Source organism: Juglans regia, chromosome 3 (assembly GCF_001411555.2).
Source record: "Juglans regia cultivar Chandler chromosome 3, Walnut 2.0, whole genome shotgun sequence".
In the NCBI taxonomy this organism is placed as follows: Eukaryota; Viridiplantae; Streptophyta; class Magnoliopsida; order Fagales; family Juglandaceae; genus Juglans; species Juglans regia.
The window spans coordinates 7,702,588-7,726,263 of NC_049903.1; the positions used below are offsets into that span (position 1 = coordinate 7,702,588).

Consider the following 23,676-nt stretch of genomic DNA (forward strand, 5'->3'; position numbering starts at 1 on the left):
GTATTGGTGATTAACCATTGCTAAATCAAACATGTGCATTGAACGAAAAGATTCCTGAATTCATGTACATTGCTTCAAAATGAGAAAAAAGAAAGATGCATGCAGGTTGGTCATAATGGCATGGCTTTGGATTAACGTGAATATGAATAACTAGTGGTAAAATATAGTCTGGTATGAGAATTAGACGTTTCTCACTCCTAAAATCGTTCCAAAAACTTTTTTTAATTTATACATAGGTAAGTCATTACAACAGCTTTTTCCTTCTAGGTATACCAAGCTTTCTTCCTTCCATAAATCATTACAAAAACAATCATTAGGACTATAGTCCTACCAATCTTTCTTCCTCCAAAAATAATTACAAAAACTATCACTTGCTTTCAAATAATTACAAAAACAATCACTAGGACTATAGTGCTGCCAATCTTTCTTCTTCCAAAAAAATTACAAAAACTATCACTTGACAAACTTTCTTCTTCCAAGCTTTCAATAGTATCCTAAGTAGCACCATCTGCCTCCACAAACAATACTCCTGCATCTCGCTAAATTAAGAATATTTATTGAGAAGTCATATCCTTTGTTTTTGCTCTCTTACTAAGGAAGAAGTAGCGAATAGCGAATAGCACCGCAGAGACGGAAATAGAAGCAACAATGGCAATAAGAGTCGGTGATGAGATTTGACTTTTTCCTGTATAAACAACAATGGCAGTCTATCAATTATTTTTGCAAAACATTAACATGCTGGCAAGGATAGTGACCTATGTTCTGAAGTTAAAACTACAAAGTTGCCATGTGGAATGAGAAAACCAAGTGTCTGTTTTTTTATATATGGTATCATCCAACAATGTTTTCCTAACTCGTTTGATGTTTTATTTGTATTTAGACTTGTAGCCTAAACACACTCTAAATAATTTAAATAAAAGTAACGTTATTCTTCATTCTTGATTTTGTCATCCTAAGCCACACTGTCATGTTTTAAGTGGTTGTTCCTTCAAGTGACTGGCATATAAAACCACTCATTATCAGATCAGGGTGATTCAGGATGACAAATTCAAGGATGAAGAAAGAAGAAGAAAAGGCCCGACTTTCGCATTTTAATTACTCGGTGATATCATATTCCAAGGTCCAACATCTTGACAAAACAACCAAGACAGATATATAGGAAAGTAAAAATCCCCAAGTTCTAATCATAATTGAGAAACCAACTTTACCTTCCATATTTTGGATTCCTTTCTTTATCCTCTAAAAAAGAACAAGAAAAGAATTAAACTTTACCAGGTGGCGGAGGCACAAGTGGAGTGGGCTTTGCCCCCGATGCGTTTACACTCGAGTAAAACGGGTGCACATCGTACCTAACTGTGCAGCTGGGAAAGAGAACTGAGGCACTTTCCTTTCCACCACAGCAATCCGGCAAATACGACATCGCTATACGAAGACACCTATTGCAATCGAAACCTGAAATTGAAAAAACTCACCAGTTCTAGTCCTCAAAGCTTGAGGGTCGGTATATATATATACCTGTTGGAGGATATGGTTTAAATGGTAGGTGAAAATTAAAAAACAAAAAAATTAACAAGGGATTTGCATACCTGAAATTGAGGGAGAAGAAATGAGGTGTAAAGAAGAAGAAGTAAAGGAAAATGGAGGCGACGAGAAGTCTTCCTGGGCGATGTGTTAGATGGAGGCTACAGGTAAGTTTTTTCCTTCTTTTGCCGTGCTCAGAGCATTTTGGAAGAAACTTGAAGAAGAAGCTCAAGCTTTTCGTCTTTCCCGCACTTTTGCTTTATCTTTTTTTTCTTTTTTTTTTTAAATAAATTGACGTGGCCAAAAAAAATTATTATTTTAAGCGCCGACTGTGTCCCGTTTGTAACTGCCGACTGCCTGTAGTAATATTGAAAGGAGTGTATAGTACTTATATAATTAATAGTTATATCTAATATTATTTTTTATTTAATAAAAATTATTAGATATATTACTATTAATTTTTTAAAAATAAAATAATATGAATAAAATATGTAATATTTTGCACTAATGAATATTTTAAAGAAAAAGATATAATAACTAATGTTATAATATCTTTAAGATTGAGAGGGAGAGACACATGCGTTGATTTTATAATATTAATTATTGTCAATATAACTCATACATTTTATCTATTTCTACAAAATCTATGATATTAAAATCCAAGTAAGAAATATAACCAATCTCAAATTCATATGTGAAGTTGCAGAAAATATTTATACAACATACTATAAAAGGCAAGGGAATACTTGCCATCAACCTAATTATAAAGTTATTTTCCCATCCCAGCAAAATGGCCAACTAGCCAGGGGGCTCGGTGATCTGATCTCCCAAGGATTTACCTCAATCCTGGTTTAATAATTTATTTCATCAAGCCAAGCACAAAATCATATGCTGTTTTCTTTTCTTAATTGAAGAAACAATGAATCTGATTCTTCCACACTATAAAATGAGTCCAATGGCCAGAAATAAAGAGATCAAGACCAGATGAGATCAGAACGAAGGAAATGTTGTGAAGGAGTAACTTTGTGGTATCTGTATGTGTCTGTGTGTGATGAACTGTCGTTATCTACAAGATACTTCTAGGCATCAATGTGCCCCACCCTTCTGATGATACCCTGCGTTCCTTGTATCCCATGAAAGGAATCCCACTTTAAAAAGAAAAAGGTATGGCAAAAGAAGAATAAAGAAGAAAATTTGAAGACCAAAAGAGGCATTTTACCCCAAGAACACGCTAATCTCTCTCAAGATATGTCATCACTCTGCATTCCTGACCCTACTTTATTCTTATTCTCATCTTCAACTGGAGCTCTTAAAACATTAATTAATAGAGCTAGGGAAAGTTGTCCATAAGATTGATCTCTCGCATCCTCTCCTCCAAAGTGATCTCTAGCAAAGCTCTGACTTCAAAAAAATGGTGAAAAACGTGGGCTTCCTCGTCTGCGTCTTCATTATGGTCGTCGACACTGTGGCAGGGATACTTGGGATGGAGGCTGAAATCATTCAAAACAAGGTACTCTTAGCTATACAATAAAGACTTGTATAAACTCATATTCTACTGATAAGTGACAAATTTATCTTTTATTTTCTTTCTTTTCACAGGTGAAACATTCGAAGGTACTTTGGATGTTTGAGTGCAGAGAACCAAGCTACAAGGCTTTCCAGCTAGGGTTGGCTGCTGCTATACTTCTAGCAATTACTCATTTTGTTGCTCACTTGTTGGGTGGGTGCACTTGCATTTGGTCAAGAGAAGATTACGGGAAGTCTTCACCTAACAAGCAATTAGCAGTTGTTTTCCTCCTTTTCTCCTGGTAGGTGTACATTTTACATGTTCAACATGCTAAGATACCATAGATTTCAATACATATACAAGTATTCCGACCATTATTGTGAAATTACCAGGATTGCATTAGCCGTTGGATTGTCGATGTTGATCATAGGAACATTGGCGAATTCAAGATCAAGAAAGTCATGTGGGATAGCACACAATCGCATTTTGTTTATCGGAGGGATTGTCTGCTTTGTTCATGAATTGTTCACAGTTGTCTACTATGTCTCCGCCGCTGCCGCCAAAACAGAAGAAAAGCAGAACAGAAACCCTCGGGGAGGTCATGCAACCCAAGCTTAAATTTGTCATTTGTCACTCTTCTTTTTGCTTCTTTGTGATTACATAATGTTAAATGGCACATTAATTGCCAATTCAAATGACAATAGATGCACGAGTGGATAGATATATATACAATATTCTGAGAAGTTCGGCTTTAGCTCAGTTATCATCGCCTGAGTTAAAAAAGAGTACCTATAAAAGAGTGCTGCATGAATTGAAGAACTTGATGCTGCAATGTCAGAGACTTTTGCTTTGCTTCTTATTATTATTTTTTTTTTATAGAAATAGAGGCCTTGCAAAACCAGATCGACTACCACATAGCCCCGACTCATCCATAAATAACATTGTTCAGAGCACTGAATGCAGCAAGAGATTGCGAGTACTCATCGACTCACCTTCAAAAGAAGAGAGCTATGTTTAGCTTTCACGACAATTTCATTAGTTGATTTCTTACTTAGAGCACCGGTTCCTTTCTTTTGCTTTAAACCTAGAGCTAATCAACAGACTAGCTTTTTTTGCAAAGCCATCCAACTTGGTTCAAGTTGTAGGGTTGATTGTTAACACATAGGCAAAACACGCAAAAGCTTCCGAAAGTAAGTTTTATGTGCCTGGCTTTCTTCATGCTTAAAAGGGGTAAAACACATCTTCCAATCTTTCCATCTGCTCAGCCAGCAAATATGGAATCCATTATAAAGACACGCAGCACTGCTTAATGCAAAGTGCATAAATTCTTAAGGAGAGAGAATTCAAGGATTGTCAATGATATCATCCAACAAAAAAATTATATACAAATCAACTTCATCCATTTTACTCTGATTTAGACGCATATGCCATTCAACATAAATGAAATCCAACCACTGCCGAAAAGAGTAGACATAGAACCTCTAAGACATAAAACCTAGATCACTTCTATAGCGGACCACCGGTGCATACTTGTATAATGCTTAAATGAGAATCCAATACCAGCTGAGCTCTTTGATGGAAGCAGTTGCTGGTATTCCGAGGCAGCGAATCTTTTCACACATTACAATGAACTATGAAGTATAAAAATCTCATTGAATCAGCTCAGCTCAGTTGGATTCTGTTTTAGACTTATCCTAACATCAAAACACAAAACTCCCAAATCACTAAACATCACTCAACTCAAAATCTCTTTACACATTAGACTCATAACTTTTTTCAACTTCTCATAAATACATCTAATCTCATCTTAACATCCAAACACATCTAAACTCATCTTAGATGGATCCCATAAAACTCACTCCACCATCTCAACTTCCTACTACTCATAAAGAACTCAACTCATCTAGCCCAACATCCAAACAGGGCCTAATATTAAGCACAGAATACATGACACACAATAGACATAAGTCAGTCTGGAGTCATAAGAAAGGTGCCAATCTCAGGATTCCAAACATTTGCCCGATAATATTAACAATACTATGCAAACATCAATCAAGTGGGAGCAAAAAGAAAATACAGAGACAATATTCCCCTTTATAGGTGCAATTTACAAATCACAATTATATACCAAAGAAAATGACATTCAAGCAACCAACACAGATGAGGTTGGACGCATTTAAAGAGGACGTAAGAAAAAATGAGGCTACAAACCTCAAACTCAATAAATGATTTTTGATCGATTTTATTAATCATAAGAATAGACAAGAGCCCAAGTACATGGAACATATACTAGTGCGTCACCCATGCGTGATATTCTAGTGATACAAGAAATTCATAAATGTTCATGCCAACTTACAATGTTATTAACAAAAACTTAAAATATGCATTCTTCTACTAAAACATATAGCAAACCTTTGCTTGCCGGAGGAACCTTGCACCAATTCGAAAAACCATCCACTACCAAGATATCCACATTTTCAAAAAAGAAAACATTTTTCCAAATGCCTTCCTTTCTAAACAAAACTCCAAAAATCACTTAACCTGAAAGGCATTATAAATTAGAGGACGGGGTCTTGTTCTTTCTTCTCATTTGGTGACAAACTACACAGTGACGTCTACATTCATTGGATACAACAGAGACACCGAAATTTTTGAAGTACCTGCATTGGTATACCATTACACCTTGTTAACAAGTTGGTTGGTAGATATGACATGGGCAGGTGTGACCTCAGCCCAGCCCACATTCTCCTCTAACCTCTTTACTGGGTGTCCCAAACTGTCTTAGAAGAGGATGCCGGGGTCCAATTAGATACTAACCAAAATTTGTGTACCTAATTTTCCATCAGTATTTCCAACCTAAACTCTATCATTTGTATAACACATTCATGGAATGTCCCACCCTGGTCATGGATGCACAAAGGAACAACACATCAGGGCAAGTGTGCAAGATGTTGAAAATTCACGATGCTGTCATTAAGACATAAAATACGAATTGAACAAGACTAGTAGAACTGATGTCCAAATCAAACAAATGATATGCGTGAGAGAAAACTGTTGTACACCATAATGGAAGGGACAGGACCTTTCAGCAGATAAATCATAAGTTGAAGTAGGAGCTAAAAGCAAGAACACATTAGTGTTTGTTTCCAACCTAATCTAGGATAATACAATCATGAGCCTGCTCTTCAGGGTAGACAGGCTAAAAAGAGACTTCTCTATACAGAATTCAGCTATCTTGGTACCCCTTGACATCTAACCACCACATTTTTCGCACCATCTTCTTGCAAACTATGTAACCCATTTCCTACATATCCAGAACCTCTGGGCATGTATGACCTATATAACAATTGGAAATAACCAAAAACTTTAAACACTTCAATAGAAGAAGCCCAGTGCTCTTTTCTCTCTTCTATTACTGAGATTTTTGACATACATCATCCATGAGTGAAATGCCTCCTGCATTAACTCCGTCCCAGCATATAAACCTTAATTTTTTTTTTATAGGTAGCATATAAACCTTAAAATACCAAGAGCTTAGTAGCACTCAGTATGAATGGGCCAAATTAGCTGTAAGAGAGAGGCAGCGAATGCGACTTGCCATAAGAATATAAGAAATCGGCACCTCGGAGTAGCAAGCATTGACGATCAAGCAATGGCATTGAAAGAAGCAACTAGCCCAATTCTAGAGCTAAATACCAGAGTTAACAAACCACAGCAAAGACATTTACGGGACATCACGCATGGCAATGGAATGTCAGACTCCACGCAGACGCCAACTTAGTCAGACAAACACAAAATAACAACATTACAGATTAAAAATCAGTTATTCCTAGGCATTTAAAATAAAGATTACAACCTGCAAACGTTCTCCCTAAAAATAAGCAGCAACAAATGCCACAGTTACCTTACCAAGACCCTTATTCTAATGGTCGTTTTCCGCCGCCTTGTACGCCTCCAATATCAACCTCGCCTGGTCCCTAATCAGCTCCGTCCGCTTCACGAAAACCTCCAATTCAGCCATCTGGACCTCCTTCCACCTCTCCTCTAACTCTGCCCTCTTATCTTTCCCGATCAACTCAAGTCCTCTCTTTATCACGCCCTCTTCCAAACCCGCCACACTCATGTTTTTATCAAACCGAACCACCTCATCAAGACTCCGCAATGAATCCGAACCCAGACCCGGATTCCCGTCATTATCCATCTTTTCAACCTCCTTGTTTGCAATCGGTGACACAGCAAGCAGTTCATCTTTCAAACTCCTGCCAGTATTAACTTTCTGATTGTTCTTCCTACTAGCCGCTTTCCCATTAGACTTGCCGTCCTCTACTCCTCCTCCTCCACCGGTCCCTTCAGCTGGGCCCCAAATTTTCTTCGATAATTCGTACGCCTTCTGCTCGTGGGGCTTGGAAAATGTGGGCTCCTTGCCCTTCTTTCCTCTCCCGGCGTTGTTCTTGTACTTCTTTCTCAACCTCCGGATCTTGTCCATCAGCTGGTTCTTCGAAACGTCGACATGCAGAGATTTCTTGACGAACTCGTGGAAGGCAGCAGCGTCGGTGAAAGGGTCGGCGCCCCTCTTCTCCGTGTAATCGAGCAAGCCCTTAAGAATCGCAATCTCGTCGTCCTCGCTCCACAGCCTCTGGAAGAGTTTCTTTTCTTCGCCCGCTGACTTCTTCGAGTCCCCTGGGGAAACGGCACCGTCCGTATTCGGTTCCGGAGCTTTCTTCTTGGCCCGCTTCGACGAGTCCTTGATATCGGTCTCGTTGTTCGGTCGCTTGGTTGCCACCGATCTCGCGGGCGTAGTAGACGAAGGCTTGGATCTGGGTTTGGTGGTCGCCTTCGGGGCCGCGTCTTCCATGGGCTTGGAGGCAATTGGCTTGACAGTCGGATTAGGGGTGGCTCCGGAGTCCGATTCCGACTCGGACTCGGACCCCGATCCGGACGAAGAAGATTGCGGTTTAGTTAAAGGAGGGTCTGGCTTTTTAGAAGGGGCCTTTTTGTCAGGTAGAGGAGTGGATGGCAAAGAAGATGTTTTTGTTGGTTCAGCTTCTTCTTCGGAAGAAGCAGATCCTTCTTCTTCATCCTCATGTTCTTCTTCTTCTTCTTCAGATGAAGCTACTTCTTCTTCGGAGGAAGAAGCGGCCGGGGGATCATCCAGATGAGATTGGCGCTTCGGGGCCATGATCAAGGAGCTAGGGTTTGTGAAGAGCAAGAGAGATATTCACACGGAGTGTTCAGCTAAATTTCGGAAAATTAGAGAGAACATTCCCCGTTCGTATGATTGCCGGTGTATAGATTTAATCGTGACCCTCAGATTATAAGAAAAAAAAAAGGTCAACCCGAGACTAGTAGCATGCCTAGCTCATGTCGACACCGTACGCGTAGCGGTGGCATGGACATGATTGTAGTCTGATCCAGTCAAATCAGTTTGAAAAACTCTATACACAGAGGCACAACTGGCCCTCGCGCACGATATTTTGATGAAGAGTCTTGACTCTTGTCACGTACAAGTGAGTATCAATATTAACGTTGTCTTCGAATTTTAAATTTAAATTAGTATTACTTTTAATAAAATTTATTTTTTGATTAATTATATTAAATAAATACGCGTATTACAGAACCACTTATAATTAAATTTTTTTATAAAACGGTACTTTAGTAACTGATGTTGAAACGGTGCGTATAGCGAAAAAGAAAAAATCCATTGAAAGATAACTGCCCCTCCATCTCCTGCTACGCGCGCGAACCGTAAGCCCCCTCCTTTTTCGATACCTAACCCTAACCCTCACCCACGACAGTCACAGCAGTTCTTCTTGGTCGTGGCTGCTTCTACTAGCAGACAGTGAGTCCCTCCTCCTTCTTCCTCGTGGATTCATTTTCATTTTCGTTCGTTTGTTGGCAAAATGGGAGGTGTATTTGTTGTGCCAAACGAATCCAAGGTAGCAGGAGCAAATGTTAGGGACGGATTCGTGCTTACTAGTACAATTGGTTTCTATGCTTGCTTCTGGTTCACAAGGCTCATCTACTCATCAGTGAAGATTGATTAGTTGTTTTTCAAGTGATGATGGAGTGGCCGTTCGGTACTGCCTTGAGGAAGCACAGAGTTTCACTTGGGATGTAAAATCGTGGGGAATCCTTCTGAACTTACCAGCTGGGTTCAGTTTTGAATTTTAAATCACAGAAATTGTTATTATCGGTAGCTTTCCCTATACAGCTTCTTCGGCAGTCCTACCGCTCCTTCCCAAAACCCCACCAATTTGGTTTTTTTTTTTTTAATAAAAAAATAAAAATAAAAATAAAAGTTTAATAAAATATTCTTAAAATATATATTTTTAATATTATTTTTATTTTAAATTTTAAAAAAATTAAAATTAAAATTTTTATTTTATTTTATATGATAATTTAAAAAAATTATAATAATAAATTAAATTAAGATGAATTGTAAAAATAAACGACGCATTATAATTCTGAATTAGATATTTGAGGGAATTGTTAAGCAATTCCCTTCCAAAATTAGTAGTGTAAACTCAAACCGGAAAACCAGTCCAGATCGGACTGGATCGGACCGGTTTTGAACCTGTCCGGTATAGAACCGGTTTTTAAAATGTAAAAACCGGCCGGTTTCGGTCCGGTTCCGGTTTTGAAATTTTTTGGACCGGACCGGTTGATTAAAAATAATATTTTTATATATAAGTTTTATACAAAATATTTTAAATATATATTAAATATTAATATAAATAAGTTTTATATATAATGTATAATTATAAATTTATACATTAAATGTTAATTTATAATTTCATATATATATACATATATATGAAATAATTTCATATTATAATTTATAAATTATTATATTAAATGTTAATACTAATATATAAGTTTATAAATAATACTAATAGTCTAATATAGACTATAGATTATAGTTATATTTATAATTAATACTAAAAGTTTTTACTAAAAGATTATAACTAATACTAATACTTATAATTAATACTAAAAGTTTTTTTTTTATAAACAAATTTTTAATGATAAATTGTGAAATTTATATTTTAAAAAAATAGGAAAACCAGACCGGACCGAACTGGAAACTGGTAAAACCGAAAATACTGATTTAGGAGGGTAATCGGTGCATAATCAGTTTTAAAAAATATAAAATTGATATATACCGGTTCGATCTTAGATTTTATCCAAAACAGAATCGGACCGAACCGGTTACACCCCCAATCCAAAATGCTTATTTTCGAATGAAAGAAGGAATTATTTTGTGTCAATGCTGCTGGCTGTTTCCTTCTTTTTCTATTATCCCTTCCCTCGGACTTTTTAGTATGATATAACTGCAGAGTAGTTAGTTAGAAGTATATTCAGTTCAACCTCACAAGCCTCGGGTGTTTTTTTTTTTTAAATAATATAAGTGCTGACGGCGTGCACATACTTGGCACAAGTTGTGCCTGGACGCAGCAGTACTGAATCAGTTTAATAGCTTATTTGGGTTGAGATTTGAATTTTATGAATAGCAAAAATATAATTTGTGAATAGTGATAGATAATTTAAGTTGAGTATTTTTTGTGTTTTAAAAAATGAGATGAAAAAAATTAAATAAAAAATATTATAAAGTTGAAATATTTTAATAATTTAATTTTATAATTTAATATTTTAATAATATTTTTTTAATAATATTTTTTATTTGAAAAAGCTAGAATTATTTTTTATTTTTTGAAAAAATTGTAATGATTAGTTTAAAAATTTTGTATTTGAATTAATGGAAATTAAGATCAGATAAAATAAGATCAGATAAAAATTTTGTATCTCATCTAAGGTCCTAAATCTGCCCAATTTTCGTTGTTTGATTTTTGAGAAATCCAAAACATCATCCCAATTTTTTACAATACACATCAATATATAATTTATTATTATTTTTCTTCTATTTAAATATACATATTTATATATTAACATGCATGTATTTAAATAACAAAATAAAAATAATAAATTACATGTTAGTACGTGATGTCGAAGATGATAAGCAAAATTTTTCTTAATTTTTATTTGAAAATAGGCAAATTCAATCAATTGATGATGCACAGTTTAAATAATAGGGATTTTTTCTATTTGCGATTCTTTTAAAAAAATAATAGGAATTTATTATTAAAAAATTAAACTTTTGAAATATGTTTTTTTTTTATTTATTTATTTAGTATAGAGTGCGTCAACTTCCACACTTTATGACAAATATCATTTATCATATTTGATAGTCAATCCATTTTTTTTTCAAACCACACGAATTAGTTTTTAGTTTATTATTATTTTAAATGAATAAGATTTCCTAACTGAAAGTTTATATTTTTTCATAAATTAGTATTAATAATCATAAAACTATATCAATTACATTGGTTATTTATTACTGTAAAAGTTACAGTAGCATTAGGGTGATAGAGCCTAAATAAGAGATGGAAAATGATAGAGCCATCGCTGGTGGCTCCAGTTGGTAGTCACCGTTGGTTCTATCATGTGTTTTTTAATATATTTTTTTTATAGTTATTTTTATATAAATTTTTTTAATAATTTAAAATATTTAAAAAAATTAAAAAAATTATAATATTATTAAAAAATACTTCTTTAATCATGAAGTAACAAAAAATTATTTTTTTATTTTACTTTATAATTAAGGAAGTATTTTTTAATAATTTTTTTTTACTTTATGATTAAGAAGTGTTTTTTAATAAATTTATTTTATTTTTTTAAAATATTAAAATGTATTAAAAAAAATTTTATAAAAAATAACTGTAAAAAAAATATATCAAAAAACACATACCGGAGCCAACGGTGGCTAGCAGTACTCACGAGAGATTCTATATGCATTAGGGGGCGTGCTTTGCAATTGTTCGTATTTTTAAGGCAATCAAAATTTTTTTTTTTTTTTTTAATAAAACACATACTTCATTAAGTAAAAAATAATTGGCAATCTGCCATTACAACTGAATTGATGCACTCGTTCTCTGTTTCTCAGTGAAAGATCTTGTTATTCAAAAATAAAAAGAGATGAATTGAAATGATTTGTAAATAATAATAAAATTTATGAGTTAAAATTTGTAAATAGTACCGAATAGTAATAAGATGAGTTGAGATGATCTGAACTCACATCTCAATCTAAACCAATCAGGGTGCAGTTTAAATAATGAGATGAGATGCCTTAGATGAAAAATAAAAGTTGAATAAAATATTATTAGAATATTATTTTTTAATAATATTATTATTTTGAGATTTGAAGAAGTTGAATTATTTATTATATTTTGTGTGAGAATTTAAAAAAATTGTAATGATGAGATGAGATGAAACACTTTCACTATCCAAATGAGGTCACTTTCTAATGTCCACAATCATTTTGGTGATATAGCTAGATAGGTTAGGGTAGAAGGTAGTAGAGAGGAACTGGAAAAAAAAATTCTTAAGTTCATGGAGCTTGTGGTATAGACAAAATCAGAACATTTATGAGAACAATATTTTGACAATGAAGTAGGTCGTGGATTATGCACTATCTTTTTAGAAAAGTCATAACGCAACTCAAGGTTTTAAAGAAGCAGAGCAATAAAATACGGTATTGTTGGGTTCATCCAAAAGAAGGCTCTCTTAAACTTAATGTGGATTGAGCTATCTTTCAAGATCAACATAGAGCAGGGGTGGGAATGATTTTATGAGATCACAAAGGGAATGTCCTTATGGCTGCAAGTAAAAATGAATATGAAGTGTGTGACCCTTATGAGATTGAATTATTGGTTATGTTCAAAGGCTTACAACTTTGTGTTACCCATGACATTCAAGATCCCATTCTGGAAAGTGATTCCATGTTTATGGTGAATGAAGTCAAAGTTGTTGGGGATTCAATGTCACTCATTACAGAGATAAAGGAGTTAATGAAGAAATTCAGGAGCTGCACTATTCAACATACTACACGAGCAGGGAATGAAGCTGCCCAAAAGCTTGCTAGATATGCTTGGCATGTAGATGATATTTGTGTATGGTAGGATTTTTTCCCATATTGTGTATCACAAGTTATCTAGGCTAAGAAACTTTTGTAACTCTTTGTGGTAATGAATTTGTTGTCATAATATATATATATATATATATATATATATATATCAACAATTTCCCGCAATTTGGTGATTACATCTTTGGCTAAATGGTGGGCTACCATATTAGCCTTTCTCTTCACCTGTTTGATTGGCCACTCTGTAGTTTGTGCTAAGAGTTGTTTCGCATCAACAACAAGACAACCAAAGGAGGTAGTTTCCAATTCATTACACCACTTGGATAGCATCTCCCTCCAAGATAAACTTGTGTATACCAAGAACATGACAGAGATGAACTGCCTCAACCATTTCGCTTGCCTCAACTATAAATGGAGTAGTGCAGTAATTCAAAGCTTTTCTTTTTGTGACAAGAACATCCCTTTGGTAGTTCCTAATCACCACACCAATCCCAATCTCAACAGAGTCCTTTTGAACAGCAACATCCCAATTCACATTGCACCATTCAAATCTATGAGGTTCCCATCTAATAACTGGACCAAAACCAGTTGTACTCCTCTCAATATGGATCACAGATACCTTTTGATAGTCAGCAAAAGTTAATTGAGCTTGATCATAGAGTAGTTGGGGATGTGAAAAAACACCTTCATGAATCAACCTGTTTCTTCTCAACTATATCCCCCTAGCAAGAATAGCAACCATTTCAAGTAAAGGTTGATTAGTAATATATGTATATATATATATTGTTAAAAAATGGCATCAAATTCATCAGCGTAGAGAGAAGATTTATGGATGGTTTGTCCTGCTAACATCCAAACATCTTTAGCTGAAGTATAAGACCACAAAATATGGCCAGTTGTTTCAACTTCCATATTACAAACAGGGCACATTTTATTAACCACATTTATGGTATAAAAGTTCAACTTAGTATAGAGATAATCTGTGCATGCACACCAAAAGAACATTTTAACTGCATTGGGAGTATTAAGGTTCCAGATCTGCTGCCATAGAAAATTTTGAGAAGAAACATACCAAGAGACATTTGTTTGCATTGTTTTTAAAGATGATATGCACTTTTCAATGTAAATTTTCCTGAGGGTGTACATTTCCAAGCAAGCCTCTCGTCACCATTTTACACACTCACAAGTAAGGAAAAAATGAGTTGTGCATCTGCCTCACTGAAAACCTCCTTCACTAGCTGAATATTCCACCATCCAGACCCTAGATCAACAAGATCAGATACCCTTGCATCCTAATGGAGTATCCTAAGGGTGATTGGATTATGCTTGAGGTCTCCTTTGGTATCCATTTATCATGCCATATCTGAATATTATTTCCATTACTCACACGTTAAATAAGACCTTCATGAAGCAAGTCCACAGCTGCCCTTAAGCTTATCCAAGCAAAGGAAGGTCTAAATCCCATACTAGAGTGCAAAAAAGTAGTTTTAGGATAATATTTGGCCTTAAAAATCTTGCATGCTAAAGAGTTAGGATCTTTCAACAATCTTCATGCTTGCTTAACTAAAAGAGCTTTGTTAAAAGAATGCAAATCACGAAACCAAGACCACCTTGTCTCTTCCTATACCTTAGTGAACTCCAGCTCTTTCAATGAATTTTGTTATGTTGTTGCTGAGAACTCCACCAAAATCTGGCCATCATACTATGTATTTTCTTACACAAAGTCTTAGGTAACAAAAATACACTAATTATGTAGGTTGGAATTCCTTGTAATACAGCTTTGATGAGGATTTCCTTCCTAATTTGTGATAGAAAACTCACCTTCCAATTGTCCATCCTTCAAGTGACCATTTCCAATATATTCTGAAAAGCATGCACCTTTGATCTACCAATAAGAGAGGGTACACCAAGGTATTTATCAAAGCTGGTTGATGCTCTTAACCCTGCACTAGTCATCAACTATTGTCTAAGCATTGCACCTATATTTTTATTGAAAAAGAGAGAGGTTTTTTTCTCGATTAAGTTGTTGACCAAATGCTCCTTCATACAAGGCCATAATCTTATTCAGTCTAGCCCATTCAATCAGATTGGCCCAACAAAGCAACAAACTATCATCTGCAAAGAATAAATGATTTACTATAAGTGACCCTCAAGTAATAGGAACACCAGAAATAAGGTCTCTCCCTTCAGCATAATGAAGTTGATTACTTAGCTCTTTTGCATAAAGGATAAACAAATATGGAGATAAAGAACAGCTCTATCTTAAGCCATGTTGAGGCTTGAACACTTCTTGTGGAACACCATTTACAAGTATTGAAAAAGAGGAAGATGTTATGCACTTGAATATCAACTGCAAGAAATGACTGTCATTTTCAACATAGTAGCTCTAAGAAAATCTCATTCTACTCAATCCTAAGCTTTGCTCATGTCAAGTTTTACTGCCATATACCTTTTGTAACAACCCGACCCAATAATTCTAAGGTCGAAATATCTATAATTTTTATTGGGTCTGAATTATATTTAATGAGCCATATTGGATAAGTTCACGAGCGAAAATTATTGAGGTTGATTAGGAGTTTTAATTAGACTCAATAATTAGGTTAAATCTTATTTATTATTTAATGAGTTAGACTCATTTTAGAATTTAAAGATCAACCATTAGAAATTTGTTTTAATTTAAAATTATCACTGATTGAAAGTCTCATACACAGTCTTAGTTATTGTCAATCCTACATTAAATGAAATGCTAAATCATGTTTTTGAATTCAAACTCTCTTCTTAGATGATCACCACTGAGTGTTCAATAGATTAGTGTCACCACATGTATTAACCGAGTCAAACTCAAACTCGTCGGCACCTAGGGGTGTTCATCCGGGTTCCAACCAGGGAACCCGGGTTTCAAACCCGGGCCGGAACCCGGACCGGGTTGGTCCGGGTTAGACCCGGGCCGAAACCCGGTTGAACCCGGGTTTTTTAAAACCCGGATTCCAGGTTCCGGGTTGAACCCGTTTTTTTTTTTTTAAATAGAAGTCTGTATTTAAAAGAATAATTTTATTTTAATAAAAACCTATACCATATTAAAGATTTTTCAAGAATAATCTATGTTAAAAAACATAATTTTTCTTTTTTTAATAAAAGCCTATATTATGTGAAATTTTCTTCTAAGAGGTAATGTTATAAAGCATAATCCTCACATTGTGCAGAATAATAAAATATATAAAAATAAAAAACTAAAATGCATGCAATCTACTACATATTACATTATTACAAAATATAAAATTACAAGATATGAGTTACAAATCAATAACATAGTCTTCTATGTGATTTAATCACACCAAATAAAACTTCAAGCCTATTCGATGTAGCCACCCAACTGAAGACAACCGCTACATTGAATTCCTAGTATATTCTCTGCAGCCACCCAAATTGAAGATTTTAGTTTAAATTAGAAATATATGATATAATTGAAAGTGAAATTGAGTAATAATGAGAGAGAGGGAGCAATTTTTCTGACCCCAATGTGGAGATCACCATAAAAGTTACAGATCTAGAGTTTTCAAGTAGAAGCACATGAATAGGTAAAATATAAATGAATTGCAAGCGGTTGTCTCATCTAACACAGCTCAAAAATGACTTAAAGGAAGTTCAAATATCAGATTCACACCAAAAACATGACAAACAGGAACAAATCTGCCCATAAACAAACCCATAAGCCCACCATAACAAAAACCATAAATTTCCATCGCAACCAAGACAAAAGAAACACAGTATTATAAATCTCTCAAAGCAGAAATCCAAATCAAGCACAACCCAAGATAATTTATAACATTCTCGTACAAACCAGACATATTGCTAAAAGGGTCTATTGATCATTGATCCAACAGAATCATCAAACACACTTGAAGCTACAAGAACACTTGATAATCACATGGGTTCTTGCTTATCATTTCAACAATAACACATTATAAATAAAAATAACCAAGTATTGACATTGAAATCAGTAAAAATAAATAGTTTGTAACCCCACAACATCCCACAAACTCCATCTCAATCCATTGTGAAAAGACTCCGAGAGAGAAAAACAAAGCAAAAGGGTTAAGCAATATGAAATCTTCTACCTTCATGTGTTTACCTTTGAGCAAAAACAAAAAAAGCACAGACAATATTACTGTGTTTATGCAAAATTACTCATAATATTCCACAATATTATTGTGTATGCAAGAAATTAGGGATGATGTATAATTAATCCTTCTAGAAATTAGGGCAGCAATAAACTAATTAATGACTCATAGAGGGATAAAACCAAACAAACCCATGTTTGCTCCAACTCTTCGAGGGCGAGGGCGAGGGCACGGCGGGCTTTGAGGGCACGGCGGGTTTGAGAGATGATAGTGGTATCATTTTACCAGGTCTAGAAGGCTCGAATGGATGTCGGTGAGAGATGGGTTTGAGAGCTTGATGGGTATGAGTGTATTGGTGGGCGAAGAGATGTACTGTGATCTAGGGTTGGCTAGTTTGGCCGAGGAAGAGAAGATTCTCAAAGCTACGCTTCTGCAAGCCATCGGTGAGAGAGTGTACTCAAATCAGCTACTCCTCTCCTTCAAGTAACCATCGAGATCATCATGACAACGGCTAGGGTTTCGTAGAATCGTTGCTAGGGTTGAGAGATGAGGGGGAGGGGGAGGGGGGGTCTGGGGTCACACGGGCCGAAGGAACGAGAATTTTTTTTTGCCTTTTATACAAATCCGGTTATACGGGTTATGAAGATGAAACCTAGGTTTCATACCCGGGTCCGGACCGGATATATCTGGTTTTTATAATACGGGTTCCGGTCCGGATTTAACCCGTAACCGGAACCTAGTTTTTCGGATTTCGGACAGGGTCGGAAAAAAATCCGGCCCGGATGAACAGTCCTATTAGCACCTTCTCTCGATCTTTCTATAAACATCTCCCTTTCGTGTGCTATTTGAAAAAACTCATAAAATTTTGTAAGTGCAGCAGTTGACCCAATACCTAGCCTGTCGCACAGTGTTCTACAAGGTAAGTAACTTGATCATAAATTAGGATTAACATACATTAGCTAATTATATATATATTATTATTAAAGCTAATTCTTTTATATACCATGCATGTCATGATATTCGCAAGCATGTCATTCATCTTATTTCATTTTGCATAATATAGTTATGCACTTTTTATGCATCTCACGTTACATAAGACACATCAACTTTCATAAAATCAAGTGTAAGATAAAGATCAGATTAATCAAATGGCCATTCATATGCATGGTACCATTGTAGATAGGGTAAATGTGCAAGCCACGGACTCAAGCGTAGCCCACCATAGCATTTTATCATATCAGATCAATGGTTCCCTTTATGGCCACAGGATGTGGGACTTATGCACAACCTTGCACACAGGGTTAAGTGCGTTGGTCAGTTAATTAAGTCAGATAATTCAGATCAGTTAAATCAATCAATATACCAAAAATATTTTCAAGTCATGTGTGTCATCAACATATTTATGAATAATCATGATTTTAACTCTCAACATGATATATTTTATGAAAACCTTATATTAAGTATGTTTACGTTATGATGAATTTCTTACTGAGTCATCGACTCATTTTAATTTATTTTTATATTTTTAAACCACCTATGTTAGAATATTTATGAATGTAGAGTTGCAGGATGAGCCTTAGTCCAAGGAGGCGTGACAGTGACCTAGATCATGTACATAGATTTTAAGTTATGATTTTTATGGCACAAATTTTAAGAAATTTTAATAAATGCTTCCGCACGCTCTTATTTATAATTGCATTATTTTAATACAAAAAGACTCTATTTATTGTAAGGAATCTTTGTACTTGGCACTTTTTTCAAAATAAAAAAAAAAAAATTTTTAAGTCAAAGTTAGTAGTAACACTTTGGCTCCCGAGAATTTTTAAAAGTAATTTTATTCTAAAACTTGGGGAGCGGGGTGTTACACCCTTTTTTTCCATTAATCCTGCTATTCATGGTATGTAGTGTCTCATATGTAGCCAAAACATTATCTGTTATCAATCTACCAGGAATAAAAGCAGATTGATTTGCTGATACAATTTCTTGGAGAATGAGTTTCAACCTATTTGCAATGACCTTGGTTATTATCTTTTAAATCACATTGCACAAACTAATAGGTTTGAATTCAGTAACTTTTGTTGATTTCTTATCTTTGGGATCAAAGTTAGTAGGTGAAATTAATGGATTTAGGACTTGCATTTGAATTCAATATGGATAGAACCACCACACTTACCTCTGGTCCTATCACATGCCAGAATTTTTGATAAAAACATGTTGTAAAACCATTCAGAGGCCCCATTTGAAAAAGTGCCCTTTCTACCTCTTCCACATAATAAGGACTCAGTAAAGTAGCATTCATTGTTTGAGTCACTCTCGATTCTACTGCTTGCAAACATTTATTGAGATTCACAGGATTTGAAGTGGTAAAGAGTTCCTGATAATATCTGGTGAAAGCTTGATCAATAGCTTTGGAGCCAACATGAGCATAATCATTTGCATCCATAACCTAGGAAATATAGTTCCTTATCTTTCTCTGAGTTGCACAATGATGATAATACTTAGTATTACGATTTCCATGTTGTAACCAAGTCATCTTAGCACGTTGTTTTCACTTGAGATCTTCTCTAAGTAAGATACCACCCACTTCATCTTTGACAGTTATAAAATCTCCTATAGTAGCTGCATTCAATGTTTGCTGTAAATTATCAATTTGTAAGAGTTTTTGTTGTAAAACCTTATCATTTTCCTATTTTTCAACATTACTCCAAGACACCAGACATGCCATACATCTTTCTAGTTTCTTACACATTGACATTGGACCCCTTTTTGTACTTGGGTTATACCTCCACAAAATAATCTTTACAATTATCATAAGTTGGCCAGCTAGCCTCACACCGAGAAATTCTCCCTTCTATCCTTTGGCTTAACCTGTCCATTGATAACGAAAGAAAGATAGCTCAATGATATGAAGAAACGACTGGTACAATAGTGACATTTCCATTACCAAATCTAGAACACCAATTCATATTTGCTACAGCTCGAACCAATCGTTCCTTTGTAAAAGAACTATCATCTCTGTTATTAGACCATGTAAATTGCCTCCCATAACAACCAAGATCAGACAAGTTGCAATCCTTTAATGCATCTCAAAAGTAGTCATTTGTCTGGCATTTCTGTTAGCACTCTAGCTTTCTCACTTTGATACATAATCTCATTAAAGAAAACACAAGAAAAATAGATGATATAAACTTGCCCAAAGCAAACTGCCCTTTTCAAAGTGAAGGACGAAAACTTTCTCCTCTCAAGACGAGAGAGAACTTTTTTTTTTTCAGTTATTAATATGCATATATGTTTTCCTGGATGCAATGTTGAATAATGGAGCTTATGAATATAACTCCTAGAAAAAGAAGCACGGAACTCATTGAAAAACTTTAAAATACGAACACGTTTAATGGAGAGGAGGCGCAAGACATCAATGAGGCGCACATATGGCGTTAAGAGGCAGTTTAAGCGTAGATATGGGGCTAAAAACCTTGAAAAAGAAAAAGATAAGAAAGAAGTTCGAAAAATATATAAAAACAGCATAACATGACTGAAAAGCCAACATGCAATTAGCTAAAAGTGGCTAGCATATAAAAAACCTAAGACTCGAGTTGGCTTGGTGGCGTGTGGTAGCCACATGCGTCGAAGGTGGTTCCATCGTGCGCTTGGTCAGCGGGGATTGCTAGTGGCCATGGGTAGACCAATATAGAGTGGTGCTTCTAATGGTAGGATTGGCTTGGTGAGTTTATAGTCCATGAAATTTCGTTAATAGCTCGAGGAAAATGAGAAAAAACTAAATAAAAAAAATGAAAAAACAAGAAAGAAAATAGGGAGATGGAGGGCATGATAGTACCATTAGATGAAGAGGAAGGGAGAAGCTTCATTGAGTTGCTAACTAATTGCTAACTGAGTTGAGGGTGAGATACGCACCATTTGAACTTTTAGTCTCAAGTAAAAAAGGAATAAAAATTACACTTTACTTCCTTAAATTACCTTTGATATGATCTTTAAGTTATTATTCTATCTTCCAAACTATCAATCATTTTGCAATTTGCTCATTTCTCTTGACTTCCAACACATAAATGGTATAAATATGATTGGTTTGGGTCAGAAGTTTCCAAAACTTTCAAGAAACACAACAATGCATGAAACACAAAAATACACTAAATAAGAGGCTAGATGGCAACTTTCCCCCAAAGGTTTTTCTTCACTTTCATTTGATGTAGCAGTTAGAAGCAATGGAAGTATAATAACAGCAATTTGTAGTTTTGACATTGGCGTGCCTCTTTTTGTCCACACAAGATTCATAAACAGTATCAATCCAAACATAGAAGAAGCCACAACAAAGCTAATGGCAATCCAGAAGCAGAAGCAGTGAATAGAAATTAGAAGACAATCCTTGTTGAAGGAGACTTAATTGGTAGTACAGACAATTGCACAATTAAAGTATGCAACATATTGCACAATGCAGCCTATAGTAAGAGACAATATTTATTACATTCATTTGATAAATGGAAAGTGCAAAAACAAATTGATGTGCGCATTATCTTACACAACATATGGAAGATATGGAAGCATTCCCCTTGTATGTATTCTCTAATGTCTACTAGATTTTTATAGTGAAAAAGATCCACTTATTCTGTAATCTGTACTACAATTTATTTTTCATCAACGAATCTTGCTTACAAATGATCAATTGCTTATCTCATACTCTTTCATGAAGAATCATAATCTCACTTTTAACATCTGAAAATTGAAACATGTGACATTCTTGGTAACTTGATGGAAGTATCACCACAATGTTCAATATCAAGAAGGAAAATGATACTATATCGTCTAAATTTGTTCCCTCAACTTGATCTTCATGTATTTTATAATTTTAATTTTTTTTACTTAATAGGTAAGAAAACGATTATTAGTCTATTGATATTTAAAAAAAAAATGTTTAAAGATATTCAAAAAATATATATTTAAAAGAAAAAAAAGTGCAATTTGTACTGCACACCTTGTAGTTTTTTTTTTTATTTAAAAAAAAAAACGGTAGTTGTTACTTTATTCAAACTCTCCTCTCAGTACTTAAATCAACATACAGAGAGAGAGTATCACAAATTGAGAGATGAAGCAAGAGTTTTTTCCAACTAGAATCCCTTCACATAGCTTCAAACAAATTGTCTCACAACCTTTAAAGAAAAAGCTTACATCAGAACATTGCTCATTTCTCTTAACCAAGCTTGGAAAGAACAGTATTCAGGGAAGATACAGTCGCAGTATAGTACTTCTCTGCTTCTGGGGTGCTCTTAATTTTTGCTGCATGGTCCAGCTGTTGCAAAAAAGATAAGAACAAACACACAATAATAATGAATAAGAAAATGAATTCAAATACTCACATAAATGAATAGTGAAATTAACTTTTTGGACTCACATTGCTAATGTCCTGGAAGAGCTTTCCAGTGAGGTCCTTGAGGGATTTCTTCTCGTCCTTCGGCTTAGCAGAAATGACAGTGTTAAGGTCGTATCGAAGATACTCTGCCTTCAAACGAAGATCCATCTGCACGTAGGGCCAAGCCTTCTTGTCAATCAACTCCTTCACGCCAACAATGTCCTTGGCTGACTCCTTCGCCCTCTGGGCTGCCTGTGCTGGGGCCAGCGGTTGAATGAAGAACCTCTCTTTCAAGGGCAGGTCAAGGTCTCTTGGCTCATCAGCATTTAGAGTTCCAGCTGCCAACATATAAAACAACTCCAATTGTTGAAAATGCCAAATACCCCACACCCATTTAACATGTTATGGCAGTTGTAGTATTGTATCGTTTCCATTGAGTAAAATATCAAACATCTTCAAGGAGAGTTCCAGCTGAAAATATCAAACCTCTTCAAGTATGGTTGAAAATTCCGATTTGAAGCGTAACTAAGGCTCGCAGATGCCTAAAGCAAGAGATGGGAAGGAAGACTTACGCAATCCACCGGAGGGTGGGGGAGGAGGGCCCACCTTGATTGACTTTGCCTCAGCAAGCACGGCTTGAACAAAGGACCCCGAGGCCAACCCGACAGCAACCAGACCAAGGACTGCCCGGCGGCTGGTTTCGGGATCAGCAGGCACCGGCTGCTGGGCTCTGACGGTCAGCCCCGGCCGTGTCATGGCCACAACTCGGCTGTTGCCATTTACATTCAAGCGGGTTGAGCCACTCAGCCGGAGGCTGCCATCTAACACAGCCTGAGATGAACCACGTAAGCCCGCCATTGAAGCTATAGCTTGGGCCATTTTCTCAACTTCTCTCTGCCTCGGGTGTACTGGGTTTCTCTTTTTCTTTCCAACTGGATTTCAAGTGAATGAACGCGGAATTAATATTTTATTTTTCCAAGTGTTTGTCTTCAGTTTCTGTGATGTAGAGTGAGCTTCGGCAAATCACCTTATCCGCCATTTCCTACTTGGATAAGTTGGATATGGCCTCAGCCAACCACTGCTTGAAACGTGTTATTTGATCATTCCTGTCTTCGACCCTTTGGATTGGGTTCCAGCTTGGGCTGCTAACATGTTGACACGTGGACACTACCAGATTTGTATGATG

The 23,676-nt window shown here is 35.5% G+C and overlaps 4 protein-coding genes across 4 annotated transcripts; 1 reads left to right on the top strand and 3 right to left on the bottom strand.

Annotated features, from left to right (window-relative positions):
• Positions 1-291: 291 nt before the first annotated feature.
• On the bottom strand, positions 292-1,628 carry LOC108979341 (cysteine-rich receptor-like protein kinase 10). The gene is made up of 2 exons (XM_018950000.2): positions 1,273-1,628; positions 292-685 (listed from the first exon to the last, which is right to left on the bottom strand). The coding sequence occupies exons 1-2, from the start codon at positions 1,418-1,420 to the stop codon at positions 555-557; spliced, it is 279 nt and encodes a 92-aa protein (XP_018805545.2). The 5' UTR covers positions 1,421-1,628; the 3' UTR covers positions 292-554.
• Positions 1,629-2,739: 1,111 nt separating this feature from the next.
• On the top strand, positions 2,740-3,887 carry LOC108979340. Its single transcript, XM_018949999.2, has 3 exons — positions 2,740-3,031; positions 3,121-3,329; positions 3,421-3,887. The coding sequence occupies exons 1-3, from the start codon at positions 2,933-2,935 to the stop codon at positions 3,644-3,646; spliced, it is 534 nt and encodes a 177-aa protein (XP_018805544.1). The 5' UTR covers positions 2,740-2,932; the 3' UTR covers positions 3,647-3,887.
• Positions 3,888-6,657: 2,770 nt separating this feature from the next.
• Positions 6,658-8,511, bottom strand: LOC108979338 (probable transcription factor At1g61730). Its single transcript, XM_018949997.2, has one exon. The coding sequence runs from the start codon at positions 8,205-8,207 to the stop codon at positions 6,951-6,953; it is 1,257 nt and encodes a 418-aa protein (XP_018805542.1). The 5' UTR covers positions 8,208-8,511; the 3' UTR covers positions 6,658-6,950.
• Positions 8,512-22,219: 13,708 nt separating this feature from the next.
• LOC109020091 (oxygen-evolving enhancer protein 3-2, chloroplastic-like) lies at positions 22,220-23,519 on the bottom strand. Its single transcript, XM_035688413.1, has 3 exons — positions 23,063-23,519; positions 22,533-22,828; positions 22,220-22,430 (listed from the first exon to the last, which is right to left on the bottom strand). The coding sequence occupies exons 1-3, from the start codon at positions 23,367-23,369 to the stop codon at positions 22,332-22,334; spliced, it is 702 nt and encodes a 233-aa protein (XP_035544306.1). The 5' UTR covers positions 23,370-23,519; the 3' UTR covers positions 22,220-22,331.
• Positions 23,520-23,676: the final 157 nt, after the last annotated feature.